This window comes from Notamacropus eugenii, chromosome 4 (genome assembly GCF_028372415.1).
Source record: "Notamacropus eugenii isolate mMacEug1 chromosome 4, mMacEug1.pri_v2, whole genome shotgun sequence".
In the NCBI taxonomy this organism is placed as follows: Eukaryota; Metazoa; Chordata; class Mammalia; order Diprotodontia; family Macropodidae; genus Notamacropus; species Notamacropus eugenii.
This window is the reverse complement of record NC_092875.1, coordinates 121,252,467-121,278,026: the sequence shown is the minus strand read 5'-3', so window position 1 is coordinate 121,278,026 and position 25,560 is coordinate 121,252,467. Positions and strand designations below refer to the sequence as shown.

Here is a 25,560-nt window from a genome sequence, read left to right as displayed (position 1 = left end):
GTTTCAGTTCTTTTCACTTCTATCTTTGGAAATGGTACTTGACTACAGTTGTGTTGCTCATGAATTAACCTTCTTTCTCCTTGAACAAGGATTCTTAACCTGTGGTCCTGGATTGGATTTGGTGGGAGGGGCACGGTCTGTGAACTTAGAAAAAAATAAGCAGCCTCATTAACGAACTAAAAATGTAAGATTTCCTTCAATAATGAATCTAATTCATTATGAATGAATCTGTGAATGAACGAATCTTAAATGAATCTGTGAAGGAGTCTGTAGACCACCAGACTGCCAAAGATCTTCTCAACACACAAAAAAAGTTAAGAATAATATCTACCCTGGACTAATTTATTTTAATATCCTTAACTTTTGTTTTTATTCCTCATTTTCCATCCTTTGGGGATCTTGTTGCTTTTCTGTAGACTTTGTCTTGTTTCAGAATCACAGGTTCTGAGTTGTAAAGGGATCATGGGAGTCTATTTAAGCCAACTCCACCTGAACAATCATTTTCTCCTCTACAGTCACACTTGACAAGTCATCAGCATCAAGTCACTTTGCTTGAAGCCCTCCATCGAGGAGGAAACAACCCTTGGGGCAGCTCTCCTTGTTAGGAAGGACTTTTTTCTTCTACTGAGGTCAAATCCCTACAAACTCCAACCATTGTTCCCAGTTTCATCCTCTGGGGCCCAGCAGAATGAATCTAATCCCTCTTTCTCTTGACAGCCCTTTGAATACTTGAAGACAGCTATTCTAAGTATTTTTTTTTTATTTTGCTTCTCTTTGCTCTGCCAAGGAGAATGGTCTTTGGACTGGAATGGACAAAAATGACTTATAGAGAATTAATACCTAAATATGTAAGGAGACAAAGAAAGAGAGAGAATTAGTTACTCTCACCACTTTCCATCAGCGTTCCTACTCCAGGGGACGTCTCCATCATGCCTTCCAGGATAAGCTGGTCACCTGAAATCTCATCACTACACTGACTAACTCAGTTTTTAATACTCAGTATCTCAACTCACGCTAAGTTGTCTCTCCCCTCTGGAGGGAGGGCTGGGAGCATTAAACTCCTTCCAAAGGTTTCCATGTAACTAACTCTCTTCTTGGCTTGTTCTCCATTCCACTGAACATCATACCCCCCTCACTGAGTACCCTCTGGTGGTTTCTCCTGGTGATTCCAACTTTTTGAATTGTCTTCATCTGTGAGATTCTAAGCTCCTTGAGGGCAGGGACTGTCTATTTGTGTCACTGCTCTTAGCACCTGACAATTTTATAAATGTTTATTGAACTGAATCTTAATTAGTTCAGGTCACCAGACCCAGATAAACTACAGTTGGGAGCTCAAAGAACTGGCAGATATGATTACTCGCTGACATTTGGTGGAGAGAAGGGCAAACATCTTTCCTTGGGTTATGTTTGTTTGTTTTGTTTTGTTTTTATTTTTTGTTGGAGAATTCAGTCCGACAGTTTTGAGTGAAGAGAACAAAAATGAATACCGGTTTCAGCTGAGACAATCTATCTTGACTGCAGGGAAACAACTTCTTTTATATCTCAAACTTCTGTGGCTATAACTCTGTTTCATGTACTTTTTAAACATCTGCATGATGTCCTGCCTTATTGTAATTATGATTTTCTCAGACTTCCAGGAGCATCATCTGGTGTTTTTGCCTGCCCATTTCAGAACTAGAAGGGAACCTAGAGGCTTTTCCCCATCTCAGTAATGGGGTATTTCTAAATGTCCTTAATGATCTGTGGGTTTTTTTTTAATTATGAAAGTTTTCTTTAACAGAGACAAGATTTTGAAACAATAATAATCAGCAGTTGTGTAGTTTGAGTCTCCTAACAACCCTGTGAGGCAGAGCCAGCAGGTATTATTCTCATTTTGGTAGATGAGGAGATAGGTTTCAGAGAGATTAAGTGCTTTGTCCAAGGTCACACAGATAGCAACTGACTTTTGGTCAATCATAGTGACAATTGAAGGGAAAAGTTGAGGGCTCCACCATCCTTCCAAATTACCCAAAACTCAAAGATTCCTTTTAATCTCTAGAAGTCATCCTTGACTCTCATCCTCATTCCCCTCAGATCCAGTCACCAAGGTTTGTTGATTCTACCTCTGCATCACAGCCAGGCCCTCCTTCACTCTATCCTAGGTTATTTTAGTATCCTCCTAATTGGTGACCTCTAGGATAAAATGCAAAGGCCTGTATTTGGCCGATAAAGCCCTTCATAGTCTGGCTCCAGCCAGCCCACTTTTGCAGGCTTGTTATATAATACCCTCCCCCATTCTGTATTCCAGCTAAATTGATCTACTTGCTCTACCTTGTACTTGATATTCCATCTTCCAGGATGTTGTAGTGGTTCTTTGTCCTTGGTTCTTCCATCCTGGCCACTGGACCCAGATGACTCCAGAGGAAAAAGTCAGGCTGGTGACTTTGCACAGCCCTCCCTCATTTAAATCCAATTCCAGGGTGTGTGAGGTGTTCAGGGAGAACTAGTACCTCTGGTGTGATCGCTTAATGAGCCCTATTCCAAGGGTGCTCATCCACCTTTGGTGTTCACCTTCACCTAACTCTCACCTGTGGCTCCAAGAAGCTGTAGCATGCACAGAAGCCACACCCTGGTAAAAACCGTCTCAGCAGATAGGCCAAACAATGTTGGGGGTAACCAACGGGCCTCAAAACCATTGGTGAGGTAGAGGGGTACCTACCCCAAGCATATGAAGGCTCACCATGGTAGAATGGGGGGATGGGAACAAATCATTCCAGTGACCATGAAGCAGACACTATGGAGTGCTTAGAGTTTGGTCAGACATCAGAGACACCAAGGTCATCCACTGCATTCTGGGTCGTCTCCAGTTGTCCTGACTTTATCTTGCCACTGGACTTCAGTGACTTTGGAACAGAGAGTAAGGCTGATGACTTTGCGCCACTCTGCCTCACTAAAATCCAGTTCTCACAGGAGTCAAGGCATCACCCATGACGTCACTGAGCCTCTTTGAAAATGAAAGATGACTGACAATAATTCCATTTTCTGTCTTCTTTCCCATCCCACCCTTTTCCAGCTTCCTTGCCCAGCAACATTGCCAGGCACATAGTAAGCACTTTAGTAAATGCTTATTGACTGTTGACCCCACCCATGAAGCACTTCCTAACGGAACCATCCAAATATGGAATAAGGTAATAGAAATATCATTTATATAACACATTAAGATTTGCAAAAATGCTTTACAAATACTATCTCATTTGATCCTGGCAATAACCTTGGGAGGCAGATGCTATTATTATCTACGTTTTATAGCTGAGGAAAAGAAGGCAAGAGACGTTACATGACTGGCACCGAGTCACACAGCTATTCAATGTCTGAAGCAGAATTTAAACTCAAGTTCAACCCTCTATCCAGTCTCTATCCACCCACGATTCCTCATGAGACAATAACAGTTCCCATTTGAATAGCACTTTCTGTTGTATAAACCACTTTCACCACAACCCCTGAAAGCATAGGCAGTATAAATATTATTATTCAGTAAGGCTCCTAGGTGGCCCAGAGGATAAATGCTCAATCTAGAGTCAGAAAGTCCTGAGTTCAAATCCAACGACATAAGTGCTAGCTGTTATTATTGTCATCAGTGAAGAGGGCTACTGTCTTCTTATTGTATTGACCTTACAGGATTATACAACAGAGAAGAACTTCCCAAAGTATATGGAAGCTGATAACTCCTCCAACTTCTGATGATTCATGTGGGTACAATTGATGTTACCAGAACATGTCTTAGAAAACTTTACTAAAGATAATGAAGTCTTCTAATAAAGTCAATTAATGAAGAAACTAAAAACTTAGTGGCAAAATGTGATATTTTCATCACTATTCCCAGTCAAAGGAAGGAACTTAAGAAAAGAAAGGCAGTTTGGTGAAATACCTAACATGTAGCACAGTTGTTGGCCAGTGGTGTCTACTCTTCATGACCTACATTTGGGGTTTTCTTGGCAAAGATACTGGAGTGGTTTGCCGCTTCCTTCTCCAGCTCATTTTACAGATGAAGAAACTAAAGGAAACAGGGCTAAGTCACTTTGAGGCCAGATTTTAACTGAGTCTTCCTGTCTCTAACTCCAGAGCTCTATCCACTGCACCTCAGAACTTGAGCCACAGAAAGTGTTTAATAAATGCAATAAAGTGATGAATGAGAATGGATTTGCTATACTCTAGCTTAAATGTAGGGACAGTGGGATCCTGGCCAGGGAGTGATTGCACCTAAGAAGAGTTGATTTTTTTTAAAAAACGGATCAGCCTGGAGCCTTGCAAATCTAATTAAAAGGTTTTTAAATTGAAAAGAAAGACACAGAGAAAATTGCTGAGGTATGTATATTTACCATATTCAATGCCATAAAGAATAATTAGAATGTAGGAAGAACAACTGTAGAGGCCTCCCAAAAATCAAAGGAGGCAAAAATCCAAGGCCCCAGCACTGAAACCTGTGGCTTCAGATTTCTATCTCCAAAGGTACTAACTACAGGTAGCAAGCATGGTGAATTAGAGATCCTAATGGAACACACTGAATTTGGCTTCCTAGGTATCGGCTGAGATTAGTCAATGAGGCTCTGGAAGAGTGTGCATTAATCAGAAAGGTTGGTATCCACTGCTAGGTCTGTATCCCAAAGACATAAAAGAAAAAGCGAAGGATACACATGTATGTAAAATATTTATAGCAGCCCTTTTTGTAGTGGCAAAAAATTGGAAATTGAGAGGATGCCCATCAATTGGGTAATGGCTGTACAAGTTGTAGTATATAGATATGAGGGAATACTAATGGAATACATAAGAAATTATGAGCAGGCAGATTTCAGAAAAATCTAGAAAGACTTACATGAGATGATGCAAAATGAAATGAGCAGAACCAGTAGATCATTGTACACAGCAACATTGTATGATGATCAACTGTGAATGACTTAGCTCTTCCCAATGATAGTGATCCAAAACAATTCCAAAGGACTTATGATGGAAAATGCTATCCACATCCAGAGAAAGAACTACAGAGTCTGAATGAAGATTGAATCCTACTATTTTTTTCACTTTTTTGTGTTTTTTTCCTTTTGGTCTGTTTTCTTCTTTCACAACATGACTAATATGGAGATATGTTTTACATGATCACACATATACAATCTACAAGTGGAGAGGGAGGGAGAAAAAATTAAAACTCAAAATTTTTAAAAAATTAATCTTAAAAAATTATCTTTACATATAATTGGAAAAAACAAAATATTAAAAGAGAAAGGTGAGTATAGATCAGAAGCAGGGGAAAATAGCATTGTATAACAAGAAGGTCCTCTTTTTTTCACCATGTATTATATTTTACATTTTCTAATTATATGTAAAAATACTTTTACATTCATTTTTTAAAATTTTGAGTCCCAAATTCTCTTCCTCTCTCCCTCCTCTCCTCTTCTTTGTTCTAAGGCAAGCAGTCTGATAAAGATTATACATGTGCAGTCATACAAAACATATTTCCATATTAGTCCTGTTGTAAAAGAAAGCACAAACAAAAAAAGACAAGAAAAATAAAAAAGAATGCTTCAATCTGCATTCAGACTCTTATCATTTCTTTCTCTGGAGGTAGATAGCATTTTTTATCATGAGTCCTTCAGAATTGTCTAGGATCATTATGTTGCTGAGAATTGCTAAGTCTTTCCCAATTGATCATAATACAATAGTGCTGTTACTGCATACAACATTCTCCTGGTTCTGCTCACACCACTTTGCATCAGTTCATGAAAGTCTTTCAAGGTTTTTCTGAGAGCATCCTGCTTGTCATTTCTTATAGCACAATGGTATTCCATTACAATTATATACCACAACTTGTTCAGACATTTCCCCACATGGTGGGTATCCCCTCATTTTTCAATTCTTTGGCACCACAAAAAGAGCTGTTATCAATGTTTTTGTATGTGTGAGTACTTTTTCCTTTTCTATGATCTCTTTGGGATACAGAACTAGTAACGATATTGCTGGGTCAAAGGGGTATGTGCAGTTTTATAGCCCTCTGGGCATAGTTCCAAATTACTCTCCAGTATGGTTGGATTGGTTCTCAATGAGAAGGTCCACTCTTGTGAGAAAATATAGGTGCTTGAGGAGAGAAGGATGGTGGAGAACAGTTGAGTAAAGAATTTCAGTAATCATCTGGTCTGACCTCCCATTTTACAGAGGAAGAAACTGAGGTCTACAGAGGTTAAGCAACTTGCTTAAGGTCGCAGCAATAGTAAGTTTCAGAAGCAGAATTGAAATCTTACTTCCCCTGACACCAGAACCAGCTGTACTATTCTGTTGCTACTGGCTCCGTGCCTTACCACCCCCAGTCATACCCCTTCCTGCCCCCCCCATAGTAGCATACCACAGACCAGCTGACAGAAAAATATAATAGTGCAGTTATGAGGAATTTGAATTGTCAGGACTTTTACTAAGAGATCTCACTGCCAAAAGCACAGGCACTAATAATTCAAAGACATTTTAAAAAATATTTATGGGGCACCTACTATGTGCAAGGCTCTATGCCATGGGCTAGATACAAAGACCCAAAGTAAAAGTCTCTGGTTTAAGAAGCTTACATTCTGTTGGGAGGGGGATACAACACAGATTTTTAAAAATTATGATGTTTCATTTTTACATAACAGAATTTGCAGATTGCCCCTTTTTATTTATAAAAGTCCATAGATTTTTTCATTTTTTAATATTGATGTTAGAGCATAAATTGTTCTTATACAGCTCACTTCACTCTGTACCGGTTCATACAAGTCTTTCCATGGGATGACAGTTAGTGAAGATGGGTGGAACAAGTGAGGATTTTTGAGGATGATGGAGACAGGCATGTTTGTAAGAAGCAGGAAATGAGTCAGTAGAGAGGGAGAGATTGAAGATACATGGGAGAGTGGAGATGATTGGGGTGGGGTGGGATGAGGTGGGGGGCGATCTGTTAGAGGAGAAGGAATGGAATGGGATCATTTGTGAGAGTAGAGGGTTTGTCTCAGCAAGGAAAAGAGTCACATCTTTATGCAAGACAGGGATGAAGGAGGAGAGGAGGGCAGAAGGTATCAGAGTGATATGAGATAAGAAAGGAAAAGGGAGATCCCAGGCAATGTCCTCAATTTTTTCTGTAAAATGTAAGGCCAGCCTCTTGGTTGAGAGAATGGGGAATCTTGGAAGAAGCCCTGCAGAGAGTGGGACAGTGAGTTGACATAGGATTGCCTAGCAGCAGTGAGGGCCCAGTTGAGACAAAAAACAAAAAATCATAGAGGAGCCCATAAGAGCAGGGGCATGAATTTCTCCACCTTCATTTCAGCAGCTTCCGTGTAGAAGCAAAAGCATCGTGGTGGGAACAGTCCAAGGCTGAGGCTTGACCAGGCACAATCAGTGATTGGTAAAGAGGTAGGGGACCCAAGAGAAGAAAACAGTGTAGAGATGAACCGAGGCACAGTGGTAGGAGCCACCTACAAAACCTGGAAACTGATTGGCTGTGGGGGATGAGGGAAAAGGATGAGCGAGGGAGGACCCCTAGGCTGGGGACCTGGGTGACTGGAGGCGTGATGGGGGTGTGCTCAGCAGGTGATGGGGGTGCGCTCAGCAGGTGATGGGGGTGCGCTCAGCAGGTGAAGGGGGTGCGCTCAGCAGGTGATGGGGGTGCGCTCAGCAGGTGATGGGGGTGCGCTCAGCAGGTGATGGGGGTGCGCTCAGCAGGTGAAGGGGGTGCGCTCAGCAGGTGAAGGGTGGAGGAAGAGAGGGAGGTGAGGTTAGAAACAAATCACCAAGCAGTGGGGAATGGCTGAACGAGTATGGATGAAGGGAACGCTACTGTTCCACAAGACATGAGGAGCAGGCTGACTTCAGAAAAACCTGGAAAGGCTTCCATGAACCCATGCTGAGTGAGAGCGCTGCCCTGTGACAGTGACACCGTGCGAGGAGGCACCGGTGGACTCGGCTCTTCTCGGCGGTGCCAGGATCCAGGCCATTCCGAGAGGCGGGAGGGGGAATGGTGTCCGCACGCAGAGAGAGCTGGGGGGTCTGAATGCAGGCGAAAGCACGCTGTCTCTCTGTCTCTATCTCTCTCTGTCTGTCTCTCTCTCTGTCTCTCTGTCTCTCTGTCTCTGTCTCTCTGTCGGTCTCCCTCTCTCTCTGTCTGTCTCTCCCCCCCACCCCCCCCGTTATTTTTCCCTTTTGTTCTAGTTCTTCTTTCACAACATGACTAACGTGGAAATGCTTTTTAAAGAATCAGAAGGCCTCCTGCCGGGAGCGCCCTGAGATCTGTTCCAAAACTGAGCAGCAGGCTTCCTTCCTTTCCTTGCGAACATGATCCTGGATGTAACCCGACTTCAGTGCCACCTCCTCGGCTGGGCTCCCCGCATCGCCCGCCCCTAAGGCCAGACCCGCTCCGGGCTCCGGCTGCGGGAACATGCCTGGGCCTCAGTTTCCTCGTCTGTAAAGTTGGAATCCGCATTCCCGCAGCGCTCCCCTGAAACATCGCTGTGAGGTGCGGGGTGAGAGGCCGGGCGGAGGGAGCCGGCCTCGGGCGCTCGGACCCCGACCCTGTCCGCGGACGGGCCCGCAGCCCCCGCGGGTGTGCCCCCACCTGTCGCACACGCACACACACGCACACATTTAGGAGCTCTGTGCACCTGTCCCGTCTTTACTTTCCCGCCAACATCTTTATTCCCGCACCCCTCCCGGGACAGCCTCCTGGAGGCTCGGGACCCCGTGGCTGACCGTGCGTGGCACGCCCTGTTTGCCCTCTCTCCCTCCTTCCCGCCTGCCTTCCTTTCTCTCTCCCTTGTCCCTCCCTTCTTCCCTTTCTTCCTTTTTAACATTCTTTTTTTATTGAGTTTCAAATCCTCCCCCTTCTTCCAGGCCCATGAGGCGGGCGATATGGCGATACCCGTTAGACATGTGAAGCCATGAAAAACATATTTCTGGACTTACTATATGTGCATCAACTCGAGGAATCTCCTGCCTCCGAGCCTTTGGCCGGACGGCTCTCCCTCCTCGCTTTCACCTGGCTGGCTCCCAGGAGGCCCCTCCCGCTTCTTCCTCATGCTGCCTACGTTCAGCAAGCATTTCAGTACGGTCCGGTCCCCCGGCGCCCCTTACGGGACTTAGCTCAGGCCCTCAGTTTCCTCCCCTGTAAGACCCCGTGCGTGGCTGTCGCCTGGGCTGTAAGTCTCTTCCAGCTTCAGAACCGGGATTTTCTGGAGGGAGGAAGGAGATTCAGGACATGGCCCGGGGGCGAGGGAGCATGGACTCCCCGAGCCAGCGCCGTCCGCTCCATGTCCATAGCCGAACCGGGCCGGAATCTCGGCCTCCGTCTGCAGGATCTGCACAGCAGACAGAAGCGTAAAAACTACCGTCCTCGGAATCGAGACAGCCAGCGTCCCAGGACAAAAGTATCGTGCCCCGTGTGAGGATCGAACTCACGACCTTCAGATTATGAGACTGACGCGCTACCTACTGCGCTAACGAGGCACCTGACGGCCCCTTCCGGCTTGAGGGTATTGAACGGGAACTACGGCTCTGGCGCATGCTCAGTCAGGAGGAGGCGCTTTGGCCTCTTCGCTCTAACCGCTCTTCTCCCCGCCTCCGGGATCGGAACCAGCGGATTCTGCCCCTTCGGGGCCGGGCGCATGCGCAGCCGCGGCCCGTGCGCGTGCTGCCTTTGACACCTCGAGGCTTATGGTCCGGTACCGGGGTTCAAGAGCGCGACCCCGCAGAGAGACCCGGAGACGGCCAGGCCCCCAGAAGGGCGAGGGAGGCGGCAGGGGGAGGCGCTGGGGGAGGACAGTCACGGAAGGCGGCCTGGAGGAGCGGATATTTGATGGCCTTCGAAGGGAAAAGGCAGGGCAGCCGGCCAGAGAGGCGTGCTGGGCGGGGCGCGCTGCGGAGCAGAGCGTCACTTGTGGGGCGATGGGGAGGACTACGGAAGGCCAGCAGTGCCCTGAGCAGAGAGGGGGAGGGGGGAAGGGAGGGGAGGAGGGAGGGAGGGAAGAGAGGGGACGGGAGGATGAGGGGGAGGGCGAAGGGGAGGAGAGGAGAGGGGGAGGGGGAAGGGAGGGGAGGGGGAGGGGAGGGGAGGGGGAGGGAGGGAAGAGAGGGGACGGGAGGATGAGGGGGAGGGCGAAGGGGAGGGGAGGGGAGGGGAAGGGGAGAGGGGAGGAAGGGGGAAGGGGAGGGGAGGGGAGGGGGAGGGAGGGAAGAGAGGGGACGGGAGGATGAGGGGGAGGGCGAAGGGGAGGGGAGGGGAGGGGAGGAGGGAGGGGGAAGGGAGGGGATGGGAGGATGAGGGGGAGGGCGAAGGGGAGGGGAGGGGAGGGGAAGAGGAGAGGAGAGGGAGGGGGAAGGGGAGGGGAGGAGGGAGGGGAGGGGAGAGGGAGGGAGGGAAGAGAGGGGACGGGAGGATGAGGGGGAGGGCGAAGGGGAGGGGAGGGGAGGGGAGGAGGGAGGGGGAAGGGAGGGAATGGGAGGATGAGGGGGAGGGCGAAGGGGAGGGGAGGGGAGGGGAAGGGGAGAGGAGAGGAGAGGGAGGGGGAAGGGGAGGGGAGGGGAGGGGAAGGGGAGAGGAGAGGAGAGGGAGGGGGAAGGGGAGGGGAGGAGGGAGGGGAGGGGAGGGGAAGGGGGAGGGGAATGAGAGGAGAGTGGGAGGAGGGAGAGCGTTACTTGTGGGGCGATGGGGGGTACTATGGAAGGCCAACAGTGCCCTGAGCAGAGAGGGGGAGGGGGGAAGGGAGGGGAGGAGGGAGGGAGGGAAGAGAGGGGACGGGAGGATGAGGGGGAGGGCGAAGGGGAGGAGAGGAGAGGGAGAGGGGGAAGGGAGGGGAGGGAGGAGAGCATTACTTGTGGGGCGATGAGGAGGACTATGGAAGGCCAACAGTGCCCTGAGCAGAGAGGGGGAGGGGGGAGGGGAGGGAAGAGAGGAGGGCGAAGGGAAGAGGAGAGGGGAGGGGGAGGGGAGGGGGAGGGGAGGGGGAGGGGAGGGGGAGGGGAGGGGGAGGGGAGGGGGAGGGGAGGGGGAAGGGGAGGAGGAGAAGTATTTAAGTGGTGCCAGGCACTATGCTAAGTGCTTTACGAATATTATCCCATTTGATTTACAGACAAAATTAAAACAGCTCATATGCTTGGGGTGGGGGTGGGGGGCTTCCATTCTCCTGGGGGTGGGGTACAGCATGTACACAGAGAAGAAAAATGGAGGAGCCTTGAGTGTCAAACTAAGGAGTTTATATGTCACTTTTAAGTTTTATAAACATCCCCAGTTCTCTTTTCACTTTACCAGCTATGTCTTCTCTTTTTTCACCTCTGACCTCTGCCTGCTCTTCCATCCCACCCATAGCTCACTTCTCTGTACATATTTGTACATATTAAAACCAGATTTTTGATGTTCAAAACTAGGACAGTGTGAGTAGGTCCCATCTGATCTGGCCACATGTGCAACCCTTGCTGTTTCTAACAACAGTGCTCTCCAATCACCTCACCAAATGGAAAAGAGACAGGGAGGGACTGGGTCTGTTAACATTCCTTTCCAGGACAGTTTGGTAATTTGCTTCGATATGGAAGAAAATTGGTTGATTGTTTTCTCCTTCCTTCTAAGGAAATTGAAAATTAAGATTATCATGGATCAAGAGCAAGAAGAGACCTCAGAGGCCTTTTCAAATGAGGAAACTGAGGCTCAGACAGGCTAAACAATTTCTTCAAGGTGTATCAGCAAGCATCCCAACATACACAGGGGGGTCTAGTATCACAGGTTCTTAAATCTGCATTATAAAAGGAAAGGCAACCTGAGGGATCAACAGTCACTGTAATCAGATCAAACATGCTTCCAGACACCTTTTTATCTTTTACATTCCCAAAGTTACCAAGCCTTCTATCTATCCAACAAACAACCTTTTTAATCTTTATCAAAACCAAGGGCTCCACTGCCTGAATCAGAGCAATGTTGCCATATAATTTGCATACATCCCTTTACATCTGAGCAGTTGGGGCTCTGAACATACAGCCACTTAGAATCTCAACCAGGTCATCACAAGATCCTTCTCATAAGTGAACCCCCAAAGTAAAATACTAACCTCCCAGTGTATGTAATGAAGACTTGGCTTCTGATTGGCACAAAATCCACATGACTCAATGCAGCTGTGAGCCATCAGGGCTCAAAGGGGACTGAACCCTCAGGTGCTCACAACCTAGCCTGAGCCTGGAAAACAACTCCAAACAAACAAATCCCACACGGCTTGCTGCTACAGAAGTCTATGAAACTAGTAAGCCTCAGAGATAGAATTTGAACTCAGCTCCTCATTGCTTTTTTCCAGGTTACTACCCATGAGTTTGGGGTTCGAGAGAAAACAAACTCCAATTAGGTGACTTTCAACTTTTTTTTGCATCATGGACCTCTTTGCAACCTTGTAAAGCTTATGGACTCCTCAGAATAATTTTTTAGAACTCATAATCAAGAGAAATGCTAAATTTCATTAATAGGTTAATGAAAATAAATATTTTTCCCATCCAAGTTCAGGTACCCCTTGAAATCTATCCATGGGGCACAGGTTAAGAACCTCTAGAATAGGGAAGAAAATTGCAGGCTGTGCAAAGCACACTGGGATAGGAATCATAAGATCCAGTCTCCTAACCCAGCTCTACCATTAAACTGGTATGTGGCCCTGGGTAGTCACTTGGCTAGTTTCTGGGTGTCTGTGTCCTCTGTAAAATAAGGAGGACTCAATGACCTGTTTCTTTTGCTGTCAAATGACAAGCATTCAAGTAGCCCACTTTCAAGGTCTCTTCCCAACCCTAGTTTCTTGGAAAATGAGAAAGATAACTCAGAAAAGTACTTGCAAATATCCCCTTAAAGCCTGAACTGCTTTATTTTGCCTAGTGAGGGAGGAAAGGATTTTTGTCACAAGATTTAGAGCTCAAAGAAGCCTTTGAGATGTTCTGGTCAGATCTGGTTTTTTTAGGGGAAGAATCCAAGGTCTTGAGAACACACATGAATTGCTCAAGGTCACAGAGTATTGGTAGCACAACTGGAAATTGAACCCGGATCTGCTCATTCCTAATTCCAGCATTCTTTCCACTTCATCACACTGTCAAGCAGATTTTCCCATTTCATGTATAAATATGTAAAAACTTCAGCATTTTTTACCAACCCTTGGTCTCAGAGGGGGTGGGAGGGGCTGAGGTGTCTAAAGTCATTACTTCTGCTGTGAGGAGCCAAGGAAGGGAGGCTCTGGACATTAGCAAAGAGGCCATGTTTATAGCATTAACAACTCGGATTTGGCAGCACCACTTTAGGGATACACTTCCTATCCAAATCCCAGATCCTTGGGGGAAGTGGGGTGCCAGTCTCAGCAGAGCCCCAGAGGACAAGACACTTGTTTACTGGGATGTCCCATTTCTCCCTGGGCCCTGACCCCTGCAAACACCTGTGGTGAGGGAGATATACAAGGACTCCAAGAGCCACCCTCCCCTTTCTGATTTCTGACTCAGCAGGGCTTGCATGGCCATGAGTCAAATTGTTGTTCTTGGACTTAGCAAAGAATCCTTTGTGAGCAGTTGGCAAAGAGAGGGAAGACAGACAAAGAGAATTTTAACTCTTCAGTGACCTGCACCTTCTTCTGCATTCAGATAAGAAGGAATTGAATCTTTGACCTTTCCAGCTCAGAGGTCATGAAGTTGGACCCTCTCAATTTATAAAGGAGTAACCTGGGCCTTAGAGACTGGAAAATTCTTGTCCAAAGTCATACAGTGAATTAGCAACAGAATCAAAGCCAGAATAGAGGCTGCTAAATTGTAGTGGAAAGGGTCAGGGCTGGGGTTCAAATGCTGACTCTTCTTTCTACTTATATTTCATTGGGCACATCACTTGGGCCTTGTGAGGCCAAGCAAAGTAGGATCTTTTGCTGGTTCTGTTTTAGTATAATCAAGAAGTATAATGCCTCTATTTGAATATGATTAAAGAAGATCTTTCCCACCCATTGATGGGCCTGCCCATTGAGGAAAGCTTGATTAGGGGAGTTGTTTTATAGGAAAGTTCCAAGTACCTTTTTTTTTTTCTATTGAGGCACTGGGTCAGAGGGTCATGCCCTCTGGCTCTGAAAAGTGTATACTACTCTGAGATGAGGTTTTACTTTGGGGCTCAGTTTTTGGTATAAGGTCCTTATGCCAGATGAGACTCTGGGAAGCTGCTAATGAGCCCCCTGGCTTTGAAAACCCAAATGTTGGTGCTTCCCTCTCTTGTAAAGATGTATGCATGTTAATGGTGAGGCAGTTTGGAAGCACTGTCTGTTGATTTTTGACTTCTCTGAAATTTTTATTTTTATTTTCTCTGATAGCTGTGCTTGATTAAAGTGATTGTTAACCCCTCAAAAGTTGCCTTTCCTTTTAGAGAAGCAGATCACAGAACATGTGGTAGCAGCCCCCTCCCCTGGGTATGTTGGGGTGCTTACTGATATAGACCTTCATTCCTTTCTTCATAAAAAGGCACTGGGTTGGGTTAGTTCTGGGGTCTTTCCATCTATGATATTCTGTGATCCTGAGTTGGTCCTGAGTAGTTGTGAGCAAAGTATGTTAAGGGCTTTAGAAATGAGAGCCATCCTTACTGATAGTGGACCTCAGGTCTCCTGACCCTGACCCAGTCTTGCAGGGTTGGTCTTGATTTCTTCCCATATCTTTTGGGGATATGGGACCTTGCTCCCATTTCACATACCCCAAACCATTCTTTTGGTCCCCTCTTTCTCCTCTCACTTTTTCCAACACCCTCCCCTCCCCCACCCCACACAGAGGTCCACTAGTTAAAAGGAAGTTGCAGATTGGAAGGTTTTTAGCTGATTCATCAATTCCTCAGAACAGCTGGGCCACTGTAACCAAAGTAGGGTGTTAGCCTCAACTCTTCAGAGCCCTCTCGTACGTGCTGGGTGGGAGGGAGGCATCTGATATCTCACGGTCAGACTGTGCATGTTAGTGCCTGTGCCCTCTGCCTGCCCCCTCCCCACCTGCGCAGCTGCTCTGTCCACCCTCCCTTCTCCTGTCAGCACAGGGGCATCAGCCAAACGCTGAGACAGCCTGCTGGGGCTGCTGCTCCTCCAAGTGGGGGCTGCTGGAATGTAAACGAGCCGGCCCCACCCACCTACCCACCCCAGGCTTGGATGGAGACCAGAAAGGGACTTCAGAAGCTGTTCAGTCCAACCTCCTCATTTTTCACATGAGGTAATGGCCAATTTCGCCTCCACTCCCAGTTCAATCTTGGAGAAAATTTCACTAGGATTCATGGTTAGAAACTTTCTCCAGGTTGTACAAGTTAGAATGGACTCTCAGCATCAGATGATGTTAATAGGAGGAAGGCAGCCTCCCTTAATCTCCCATCCTAGGAAGTAATCCCCTCTACCACATTTTTGACAGACGGTCATCCAGCCTCCTCTTTTAGGAAGTTCTTCCTCCCCTTAAATTGTGCCCTTTGGTCCTAGTTTTGCCATCTGATCTCTCTTCTCTGGCTCCCCATTCACACTTGATTTTAGTGCCTTCATTCCATTAATCATTTCCTGTTTATTCTGATTATAGCTTGTTTGTACATATTTGTTTGCCTGTTGTCTCCCCCATTGGATTGTGAGCTCCTTGAGCTCCTAGGTAGGCAATGTCTTTTGCTTCTTTCTGTATCCACAGCACTTAGCACAGTGCTTGCCTGCCACATAAGATAAGGCATTTAATAAATGTTTATGAACTGACCGCCACTGGCCTCCGACTTAGGTCAATGTCTGCTCACTTCCTCCCTGGACTATTGTAATAGCCTCTTACTTGGCTTCCCCACCTCTGTTTTCTCCCTTTTCTAATGCTTCTGTACATCTCACTGATGAAGGTACTTCTTCCAGTCAGACAGCTCACAAGCCACAGCTTCCCATCCACATCTGTCCTATCCATTTCCTTCCCTAGATTCTCCAGAGGGATTCTAACCAAAGTGCTAGAGAGAGCCTCCCTCTTGCTCTCTTGACATTGTTTGGATACCACAGTGAAGCTCGCAAACTGTTAATGAATTAGTCCTTGCTTGCTCTACAGGATCAACCATTCTCCTCTTCAAGGGGTAAATTTTTTAGATATATCTTATGCCTTTTCTATGACTTTGTCTTGCAAGCACCACACCACTGCCATTTGGGTGATCTCTGAATTGTCACTTCAGAGACTGATATTTTATAGTCATACAACATCCCTGGAAGAATATTAATGTTGAAAAAATGTACTTTTGTTTCAGGGGAAAATCTAAAGTCATTAAAAGCTTTATTCAACTTCCCTGATGCTTTCCAACCCACTGTCCTCTATATAGCCAATAATAATAATCTTTCCTAAGGCACAGATCTAACCATATGACTCCTCTGTTCAGAAATCTTCAGCATCTTTCTGTTGCCTCTTGGATAAACTCTGATCTCCTTAACTTGGCTTTTAAGAAACTCCCAAATCTGACTTATCAATTTTCCATTCTCATTTCTCATTTCTTTTCATGTATTCAATATTCCATGCAAACTGGATGATTGGTCATTCAGTGAACTTAACAGGCCTCTCCCTTCCCACAATCCACAGACCGCACCTGGAATGCACTCCTTCCTAGGGCTATCTATGTACTTGGGGTTAGAAAAAAAGAAGAGTACAAGAAAATGAATGGGTACCTCCCACCCCCATTCATTTCTCTCCCGTCAAGCTCCCTAGCCCCTGTAACTAGGAAACCCTACAGCAATGGGGAGCTTATTTCAGAGATTTCTCTAAAGCTTTTAAAAGGTATTCCAATGAGGTGCCTAGCCCTATCTTCTCCTCACTTCCCCACTGAAGCACTCTCTACCTGTTGGAGCTGAGTTGATTTTATGTAAAATGGATTTATTGAGGTTGACAGGGAGCTATTTACCTGTCTAATTAATTATGTCAATGAATTTTCAACTTAATTGCACTTAGCAAGTTTCTGGATAATTAATTTGTGCTTCTTTTGATTCCTTTAGTGGGAGGAAAGACTCATTTATAAAGGTCAAACAGGTCCCCAGTTCAGATCATTGAACTCAGAGCTTAGGAAAGTTCTTGGAGGTCATTGAGACTAGGGGTTCTGAACTTTTTTTGGTATCATGGACCCCAGGGACTCTCATGAAGCCTATGAACCTCTTCTCAGAAGAATGTTTCTAAATGCATAAAATAAAATACTCAGGATTAGAAAGGAAATTAATTATATTGAAATACAGTTTGTTGTTGAAGCCTTCCCAACTCTTAGTGATCTCATTTTGGGGTATTCTTGGCAAAAATACTGGAATGGTCCAGCTGATTTTTATAGATGAAGAAACTGAGGCAAACAGGGCTAGGTAACTTGCCCAGGGTCACCCAGATAGTAAATGTCTGAGTCCAGATTTAAACTCAGATCTTCCTGACTCCAGGCCCAGCACTCTATCCATTTCACCACCTAACTACCCTGTTCTCAAAATGTTAAAAGAACAAGTTGATGGATCCAGGCTAAGATCTAAGCCAACCCCCTCATTTTACAGAGAGGGAAACAAAGGCCCTTGGAGAGAAAATGACTTGCTCAAAGTCACACAGGTAGGTATTGGAAGACAGGACAGACCATAGACCAAGGCATAGACAGTATCTCAGAGCAGAAAGAGACCTCTGAGTTCACTGATTTCAATTTGTTCCTGAACAGGACTCCCCTCACCAATACTCAGAATAATGGCAACATTACTTTAAATATTTTTTTCTAATTACATGTAAAAACAATTTTTACATTTGTTTTTTTTTCAATTTTAGTTCCCAGTTTTCTCTTCTCCATCCCCTCCTCCCTCCCTGAGAAGATAAGCAGTTTGACATAAGTTATACATGTGCAAAACATTTCCATATTATGTTGTGAAAGAAAATACAGACCAAAATTAAAAATAAAAAAGTGTAAAAAATGTTGTGCTTTGATCTGCATTCAGACTCGATCAGTTCTTTCTCAGGGGGTGAATAGCATTTTTTCATCATAAGCCCTTCAGAATTGTCTTGATTCATTGTATTGCTGAGAATAGCCAAGTCATTCACAGATGATCATCACACAACATTGTTGTTATTGTTTACAGTGCTCTGGTTCTGATCACTTCACTTTGCTTTGGATCGTGTAAGTCTTTCCAGGTTTTTCTGAAACCATCCTCCTCATAATTTCTTCCATCACTATAGTATTTCATCACAATCATGTACCAGGACTTGTTCAACCCATTCCCCAACTTATGGGCATCCCCTCAATTTTCAATTCTTTGAATGGCATCATTCTTACCTGGATTATCACACTAGCCAGTTCTATTTAGAAAAATGTATAAATTGGTTTCCCTGCTTTCAGTGTATCCCCCTTTCCAGTTATTCCACTGCTAAGATCATTATCCTATAGCACAGGTCTGATCACATCACTCCATGGCCAGAAATTTTTGTGGGTCCCTATTTGTGCAAGGGGAAAATTGCATTCTCAGTTTGACATGTAAAGTCCTTCACAATCTGACTTCATTATACATTTTGAGACTTACTTCACATTACTGTCCTTCATGTACTCTGTTCAGTCAAAATGGCCAACTTGTTGTTCCTCAAGCTTGACTTTTCCACTCTCGGCCCTTTTGTCTTTGCTTAGACCATTCTTTATGCCTGGAAAAGGATTCTTCCTCCCTTTCCTCTAAATATCTGTTGCTTCCTCTACAGCTCAGCTAAGTTGCCACCCTCCCTTGATATTGATAATCAGAACCCTAATCAAAGAACTGAAATCAGATTTTCTTTGTGGTTGGTCTCGTATGACTTTAACATTTGTGTGAGAGATGCTTGGTGGAGAGCTTTTAAGGCTGAATTTTGCCTGACTGATGCAGCAACCTCATTCATTTATCAAGTGCTTAGTATGTGCCAAGCATTGTGCTAAGTGGCAGGGATAAAGAAAAGATAAAAATTTCTACCTTCAAGGCACTTACATTCTCATTGAGGAAACAATGTTGTATATAAGCAGTACATAAGTAGGTATATACAAGTTATATACACTAAGTAGCTAGAATGTGACCTTAACGGGGAAGACTTTAATGGTTAAGGTCTCCTGCAGAAGGTGGCAATCTTGCAATCTCTGAAGTTTTTCATTACAGTTGTATGACAGTGAAAATGGCATTTACTGCATCAAATAATTTTTGAAAGTCTGTGTTTTCCCTTTTTCACGAAGAACATGCGACTAAACATTTTGTAGAAATGAGAAAGTACGTACATGGGTCAGGGAGTTAGGTCACCTCAGACCTATCAAGATGGACACAAAATGTCCAGTCTTTCACTTGGGAACAAATAGATCAGCTTCACAAATATAAGATGAAGGAGTTGGTGGTTAGAGAGCAATTTGTCTGAAAAAGATCTGGGGGTGCGGGCAGTTAGTGGACCACAAGCTCAATGTAAGTGAACAGGTGATGTCACAGCTATCGAGCAAATGTGACCTTGGGGTGAATGAAGAGGGCCATAGTTTGCAGGAATAAGGATGTGATGATAAGTACATACTAAGTCCTTACTGGTACCAGGAGTTGTGCTGCGTGCTAGGGGTGTGAAGTAACAATGGTAACAGCTACCATGTACGTAGTACTTTGCAAATAGCACTTCACTTTATCATCACCACAGCTCTGGCAGGAAGGTGAAGAATGATCCCCGTTCTACACATGAGGAAAGTGAAGCAGATAGGCTTAGTGGCTTGCCTAGGATCACATAGCTAGTAGATTTCTGAGGCTTTATTTGAACTCACATCTTCCTAGCTCAGGGTGCCTGTTCTGTTTTGCAGAATGTGTAAGAGTAGGTTCCAACTGAGCAAATCGGTCAAGCTACCTCACTTAAAGTAAGTGGTAAAACGCATTGCCCTGATACCTCGATCAGCGTTTCCTTGAATAAAATCAACGTGAAGGAATTCTAAGTGTGGAAAAGGCACGATCAATTTAGATGTCTCTGGTGAGCCACTGGATGAATTGGAATGATGTTAACAAGAACAGTGTTTGGACTGACTAAAGCAATTTAGTCATGCTCTATTAAGTTACCTGTAAAATAAAAGAACATTGTGAAACAGAGATTTAGAGAGAGCATTCTAGCCAAGCCCTATAAGAAACGGTGATTTGGAGGGAGGAGAGCACTTCAGCTTTGGCCTTGGTCTCCTTTTCCTTCCCACTCCCTGGCCAAAGGAAAACCTTGCAAGCTTTAAAGGGTTCAGGGGTTCAGAGGATTTTAGATATTCCCTCAGCATCCTAGCATTGTTTTTCCCTTCCCCTGCTCTCGTAGCAATGAATGTCAATAGTGTATCCATTGGTTACAAAGGATGGACTGGTTGTGGCTTTACAGATCTGTGAAGATCCCAATAAAGAAGCTATAGCATGCCTTAAAGGTTCTTCTTACGTGCACCACAAAAGGGAGAAAAGGGCTCTCAACACTTAGAATATGATTTTTTCCCTTTGCTGCACCTGCCTTCTAAGCTTGAGCCCACTTTCCCCTCTATTCTGTATGTCCTGGTGGAAGAATGTGTCACAGACTTTTGTGGGGAATGTTTTGTACCAATTTTACCACCTCGCTAAATATCCCTTTCTAAAATTTAATGTTTGGATAACTAAACTATTCAAAAATCAATCAGTAAATAAACATTGATTAAGTACGTTTTATGTGCTAGGCAGAATGCTAAGCACTGACTAAGGATAACCAGTCCATAATCATGTCAGGAAGCACACTGATGGGGACTCAGGAGCTTTCTAGGACTACAAAAGATGCCCTTGAAACAACTCAGGGCTACATCTCTTGAGCCATGGGAGAATATAATAGCCAGGCTCTTGGAATCTCACTAGTAAGTGGGTATGGTATGAAGCAATATAATAGCTAGTATTTAACTGGAATGTTGAGGTGGCAAAGCACATTAAACATTTTGTCTCATCTGATTCTCACCACAACCTTGTGTGAAAGAGCCAACTTGAACTGAGCTGATTGTTAAATTTTCAGTGTAAATATTTATACTTTGAAATTTTTGCTACAAACTGGATGTGATGGGGAAAAGTGATGGAGAAAATGTTAATAATGCAGATTAAATCTACAAGTGCAAACTGTTGCACATCACGCCCTGCCCCTTCTATCCTCCAGCAGGTTGTTAAGCATTTTCCCCAGGAGGTGCTATTATTATCTCTACTCTAGAGATGAGAAAACTAAGGTAGTCAGAGGTTAAGTGACTTGTGTGGAAACAGACAGCTAGTATCAGTCTGAGGCAGGATTGAAATGCAGGTCTCCCTGACTCCAAGTCCACGGATTTATTGTTACACCACCTAGTTGCCAAATGTCCTATGAAATGTTTCTGATCTCTTGCCTTGGGATGGGCTAGTCATGCTGCTGGTAAAGACGCCGAGTCCCAAAAGAGTAAGGTGACTTGGCCAAACGCACACAGCTTGTAAGTAGACGGAGCCTCTGACCCTAAAGCCGAGTAAATTTCCCACTTTATCTCAGGTGTGGTGTAACCGTGGCTCGTGGTCCCAAGAATCATCTGAAGTGTGTAGCAGCTCCAAAGCATTGGATGCTGGATAAATTAACAGGAGTTTTTGCGCCAAGACCATCCACAGGTCCCCCACAAGCTGAGGGAATGTCTGCTGCTCATCATCTTCCTGAGAAACACACTCAAGTATGCCCTGACTGGAGATGAAGTCAAGAAGACCTGCCTGCAATGATTCATCAAGATTGATGGCAAGGTCCGCACTGATGTTACATACCCTGCTGGCTTTATGGATGTCATTGAGAAGACAGCGAACATTTCCATCTGATTTATGACACAAAAGGGTGTTTTGCTGTTCATTGTATTACAGCTGAGGAGGCTAAATATAAATTGTGCAGTGAGAAAAATCTTTGTGGGTACAAAAGGTATTCCCCCTCTTGTCACCCATGGTGCCCATACTATCTGATACCCAGATCCTCTCATCAAAGTGAAGGGTACAGTTCAGATTGATTTAGAAGCTGGCAAGATTTTATCAAGTTTGATACCGGTGACCTATGTATGGTGACCAGTGGGGCTAATTTGGGTCAAATTGGTGTGATCACAAACAGGGAGAAACATCCTGGCTTTTTTGATGTTGTCTGTGTAAAAGATGCCAATGGCAATAGTTTTGCCACTAGGCTCTCCAACATTTTTGTTATTGGTAAAGGTAATAAGGCTTGATCTCTCTTCCCTAAGGAAAGGGTATCTGCCTTACAACTGCTGAAGAAAGAAACAAGAGATTGGCAGCTAAGCAGAGCAGTGGGTAAATGATTGCAGATAAGAATTTGTAGGGTTTTAATCAAATTGAGATGTTACAATTTTTAACAAAAATGTGATTACCCTACAAATATATAAAACACACGAAATAAGAAATAGGTAGCTTTAAATAACTCAGTCTTATCAAGTGAAATTGAACAAGCCATAAATACCTTTCTCTTCTTTCCTTGAATTAGGGTACTGTGAGTATGAATGTTGCACAAAATGTTAGGTGTATCTGTACTGGTTTTGCTTAACTACTTTTCTTTGTTAAATGGGACGGCTCACTGATTGGAGGATGGGGAGAGGATATATCCCAAAATGGCTGATGTGAAAACAAAAGATACCAATACAAGTTCAACAAAAATTTTTTTTTAAAAAAGAAATGTTTCTTACTGGTTCAAGGACAGGGAAAGATCAGTCCTGCCAATTTTGCCTCCCCAAGGAGAAATTGTAAGGCATCCTTCCATTTGGCTACAACTTCTTTATGCCTTTTAGATTCATTTATAAAGAGGATTTCCATGTTGATATATGATTTGTTTTCTCCTGCAGTATTTTAACTTGTTTTGGTCATTGGAGAAAGATCTTACATTCAGAGAACTAGTAATTGAGTAATGTCTCCAAGGGACCTAAAAATCATCTAGTTCTTTTGATTATCTGCTGTCCTGTCCACTTAGGATCTTCCTTGGAGAAATAGGAAGAGGTAACACTGGACGGCAGATCATTTTACATTAATTTATTTTATGAAAAGAATTCATGACCTTAGTGGTCAGTGGTAAGAAGAGCACACTCTGTGCTTGGGTTTGGATTCAAATACTATTTGTGATAACAGTGGAATGATTGCTGGCTCCAGAATGATAGGATCTGGGTTCAAATCTTACCTTCCTACCAGTGGGACCTTGGACACATCACAGCACCACCTCCACCTCTAGCCCCACCACCCTAGGCTTCAGTTTCCTTATCTTATTTTCTCATCAAAGAGGGGGCTGCACTAGATGGCAGTTGAGGTTGCCCTGTGCTATTGAAGCAAAGATTCAAATTGACTACAGGCATGTAATAGAAAAGCATATGGGAGGGGTGGAAGAAGAGTGGGGAAAGGTGAGAAAGTTTGGTAACCTGGACGCCAGACCAGGCTGGGTGGGGTCCTGCCTGTATAATCGGGAGAGACTCAAAGGGCACTCTGGGCATTGTCCTAGGAGGTTTGTCTTTATAAAATAAATGCCCTTTCTGCCTCCCTGCTGGGAGCAAACAGGGTCACTGAATTTCCAGCCTTCTGTCTTACCTGATCGTGGGGAGATTTTTGAGACTACTGAAGGAAGCTCATGGCCTATGAAACTCAGGGAGTGGGGTCATTTTAAATTTTTTATTAAATTTTAATTAAATTTTATTTTTTTCACAATAAAAATCCACTTTCTCTCCCTCCTAACCCACCCTATGGAGAAAAAGAAAAGAAATAAAGAAAAACAAAACCCTTTTAGCAAATATGTAGAGTCAAGAAAAATAAAATTCCACCTTGGCCATGTCCAAACAATATAGATCTTGTTCTGGGTGCACTAATTTTTAACTTGCTTTGATCAGTTTCTGATATCCTGGTTAAACTCTACATGAGAGTGTCTCCTGGTAAGAATCAGTAGTTCATTTAGATTTTATTTGATTTTTAAAAATTAATAAAAATCTATTTTGTTTCCCTCTCACTTCTTCCCCATCTTTTAAAAAAGGGGCAGCTAGCTGTCTTAGTGAATAGACCTAGAGGCAGGAAGACCTGAGTTCAGATCCAGTCACAGACACTTCTAGCTGTGTAACCCTGGGCAAGTCGATTAACTTCAATTTCCTCATCTATAAAATGAGGATAACAAGAGTACCTAGCTCACAGGGTTGTTGTGAGGGTCAAATGAGAAAATATTTGGAGAGTTTTGTAAACCTTAAAGCGCTATATAAATGTTAGTTTATTATTTTTTTTCCTAAAGAAAAACACAGCCCTTGTAACAGACATGCACAAACAAAACAGATTCCTGCGGGACATCCCTGGTCCTCCAGCTTGTTCTGCTCAGAGCACAGGGTCCTTTGTTTGGGGAATCACAACTAAGCACACACGTCGTTGTCAACACTGTGGGAGAACTGGCTCTTTATACTGAAGGTCAGGGGTTACTAAACAAATACTCCCCAGTCAACTCTCAGAACAACTCATAGCGAGAGCAGGATTGACAAGGTCCCCACTTCTTGCCCGTGGCATGAGGCTGTAGGCCTCCAGACACAAGGCAGTCTTCTCCAAGAAGCACACTGTTAAGGCAGCAGGTGGTGGTGGATGGAGAGCCAGGGTGTGGAGTCAGGAATATAGCCTCTGATACTTCTTAGCTGTGTGACCCTGGTCAAGTCACTTAAACCCAGTTTGCCTCAGTTTCCTCATCTGCAGAATGACCTGGAGAAGGAAATGGCAAACCATTCCAGTATCTTTACCAAGAAAATGGGGTCAGGAAGGGTCAGACACAACTGAAAAAAGACTGAACAGCAAAGTGGGAGTGATGATAGCACCTACTTCCCAGCACTGCTATGAGCATCAAATGAGGTAATATTCATAAAAAGCACAGTGCCTATCAGTAAATTATTAGCTAATATTATTAATAATGTTACTTATTGTTATCATATTACTCTTCCTTTGGAGAGTCTGATCAAAACCATAAGCATTTATTGACTTCTTACCATATGCCCAATGCTGTGCTAAGGGCTGGAGATGTAGATATAACCAGATAATCCCTGCCCTCAAGAAGCTTCCATTTTAATAGTGGAAATAATGCATAAAAGAAAGCTGAAGAGGGAAGAGGAGAAGGGGAGAGGAGGGAGTACCTGGCACAAGAGCAAGGCAGAGAAGGTCTAGAGAGTCAGGAGTGGAGCCCAGAGAAGAATGAAGATATGACTGGTGGTCTGGATGCTTCTGGTGTCCTGAATGTTCCTGTAATGAGACTTTTTTGTGATTTTATTTTGTCATGTGTAATGAGGGATAAGGAAGATTAGATTTGATCTCTATGGATTACATCAGGTTCTATGTCTTATGTAAATGTAACTAGACTTCTAGACAAACTTGGGGTGGAAGGAGACATGATTACAGATTGGCAAAAAAAAAAATGTATAATATGGGGCTATACACCTACCTGTGTGAGGGATGGCACTGATGCCAGTGCTTCTTGAGAAAGATATACAAAAACACAAGTGGTTCTAGAAACCCTCTGGATAAGAAAATGAAGTAGAAATGTAGAGGAAGCTGGTTCTTCAACATGTTCCTGATTTCCTCCTTGCCTCCCAATTGACTG

General features: G+C 44.4%; 1 protein-coding gene, 1 non-coding gene and 1 pseudogene across 2 annotated transcripts in view; 2 read left to right on the top strand and 1 right to left on the bottom strand.

Annotated features, from left to right (window-relative positions):
- TBC1D31 (TBC1 domain family member 31) overlaps positions 1 to 3,823 on the top strand; it is a 74,041-nt gene extending 70,218 nt beyond the window's left edge. Inside the window, exon 20 of the mRNA XM_072603158.1 lies at positions 3,658 to 3,823. Within this exon, the coding sequence (XP_072459259.1) occupies positions 3,658 to 3,720 (63 nt within the window). The 3' untranslated portion in view covers positions 3,721 to 3,823. The remainder of the gene's footprint in view (positions 1 to 3,657) is intronic.
- A 5,593-nt stretch (positions 3,824 to 9,416) lies between these two features.
- TRNAM-CAU (transfer RNA methionine (anticodon CAU)) lies at positions 9,417 to 9,489 on the bottom strand. Its single transcript has one exon. It is a non-coding gene; the product is annotated as a tRNA-Met (tRNA).
- Positions 9,490 to 21,446: 11,957 nt separating this feature from the next.
- LOC140500531 (small ribosomal subunit protein eS4-like) lies at positions 21,447 to 22,326 on the top strand (annotated as a pseudogene).
- Positions 22,327 to 25,560: the final 3,234 nt, after the last annotated feature.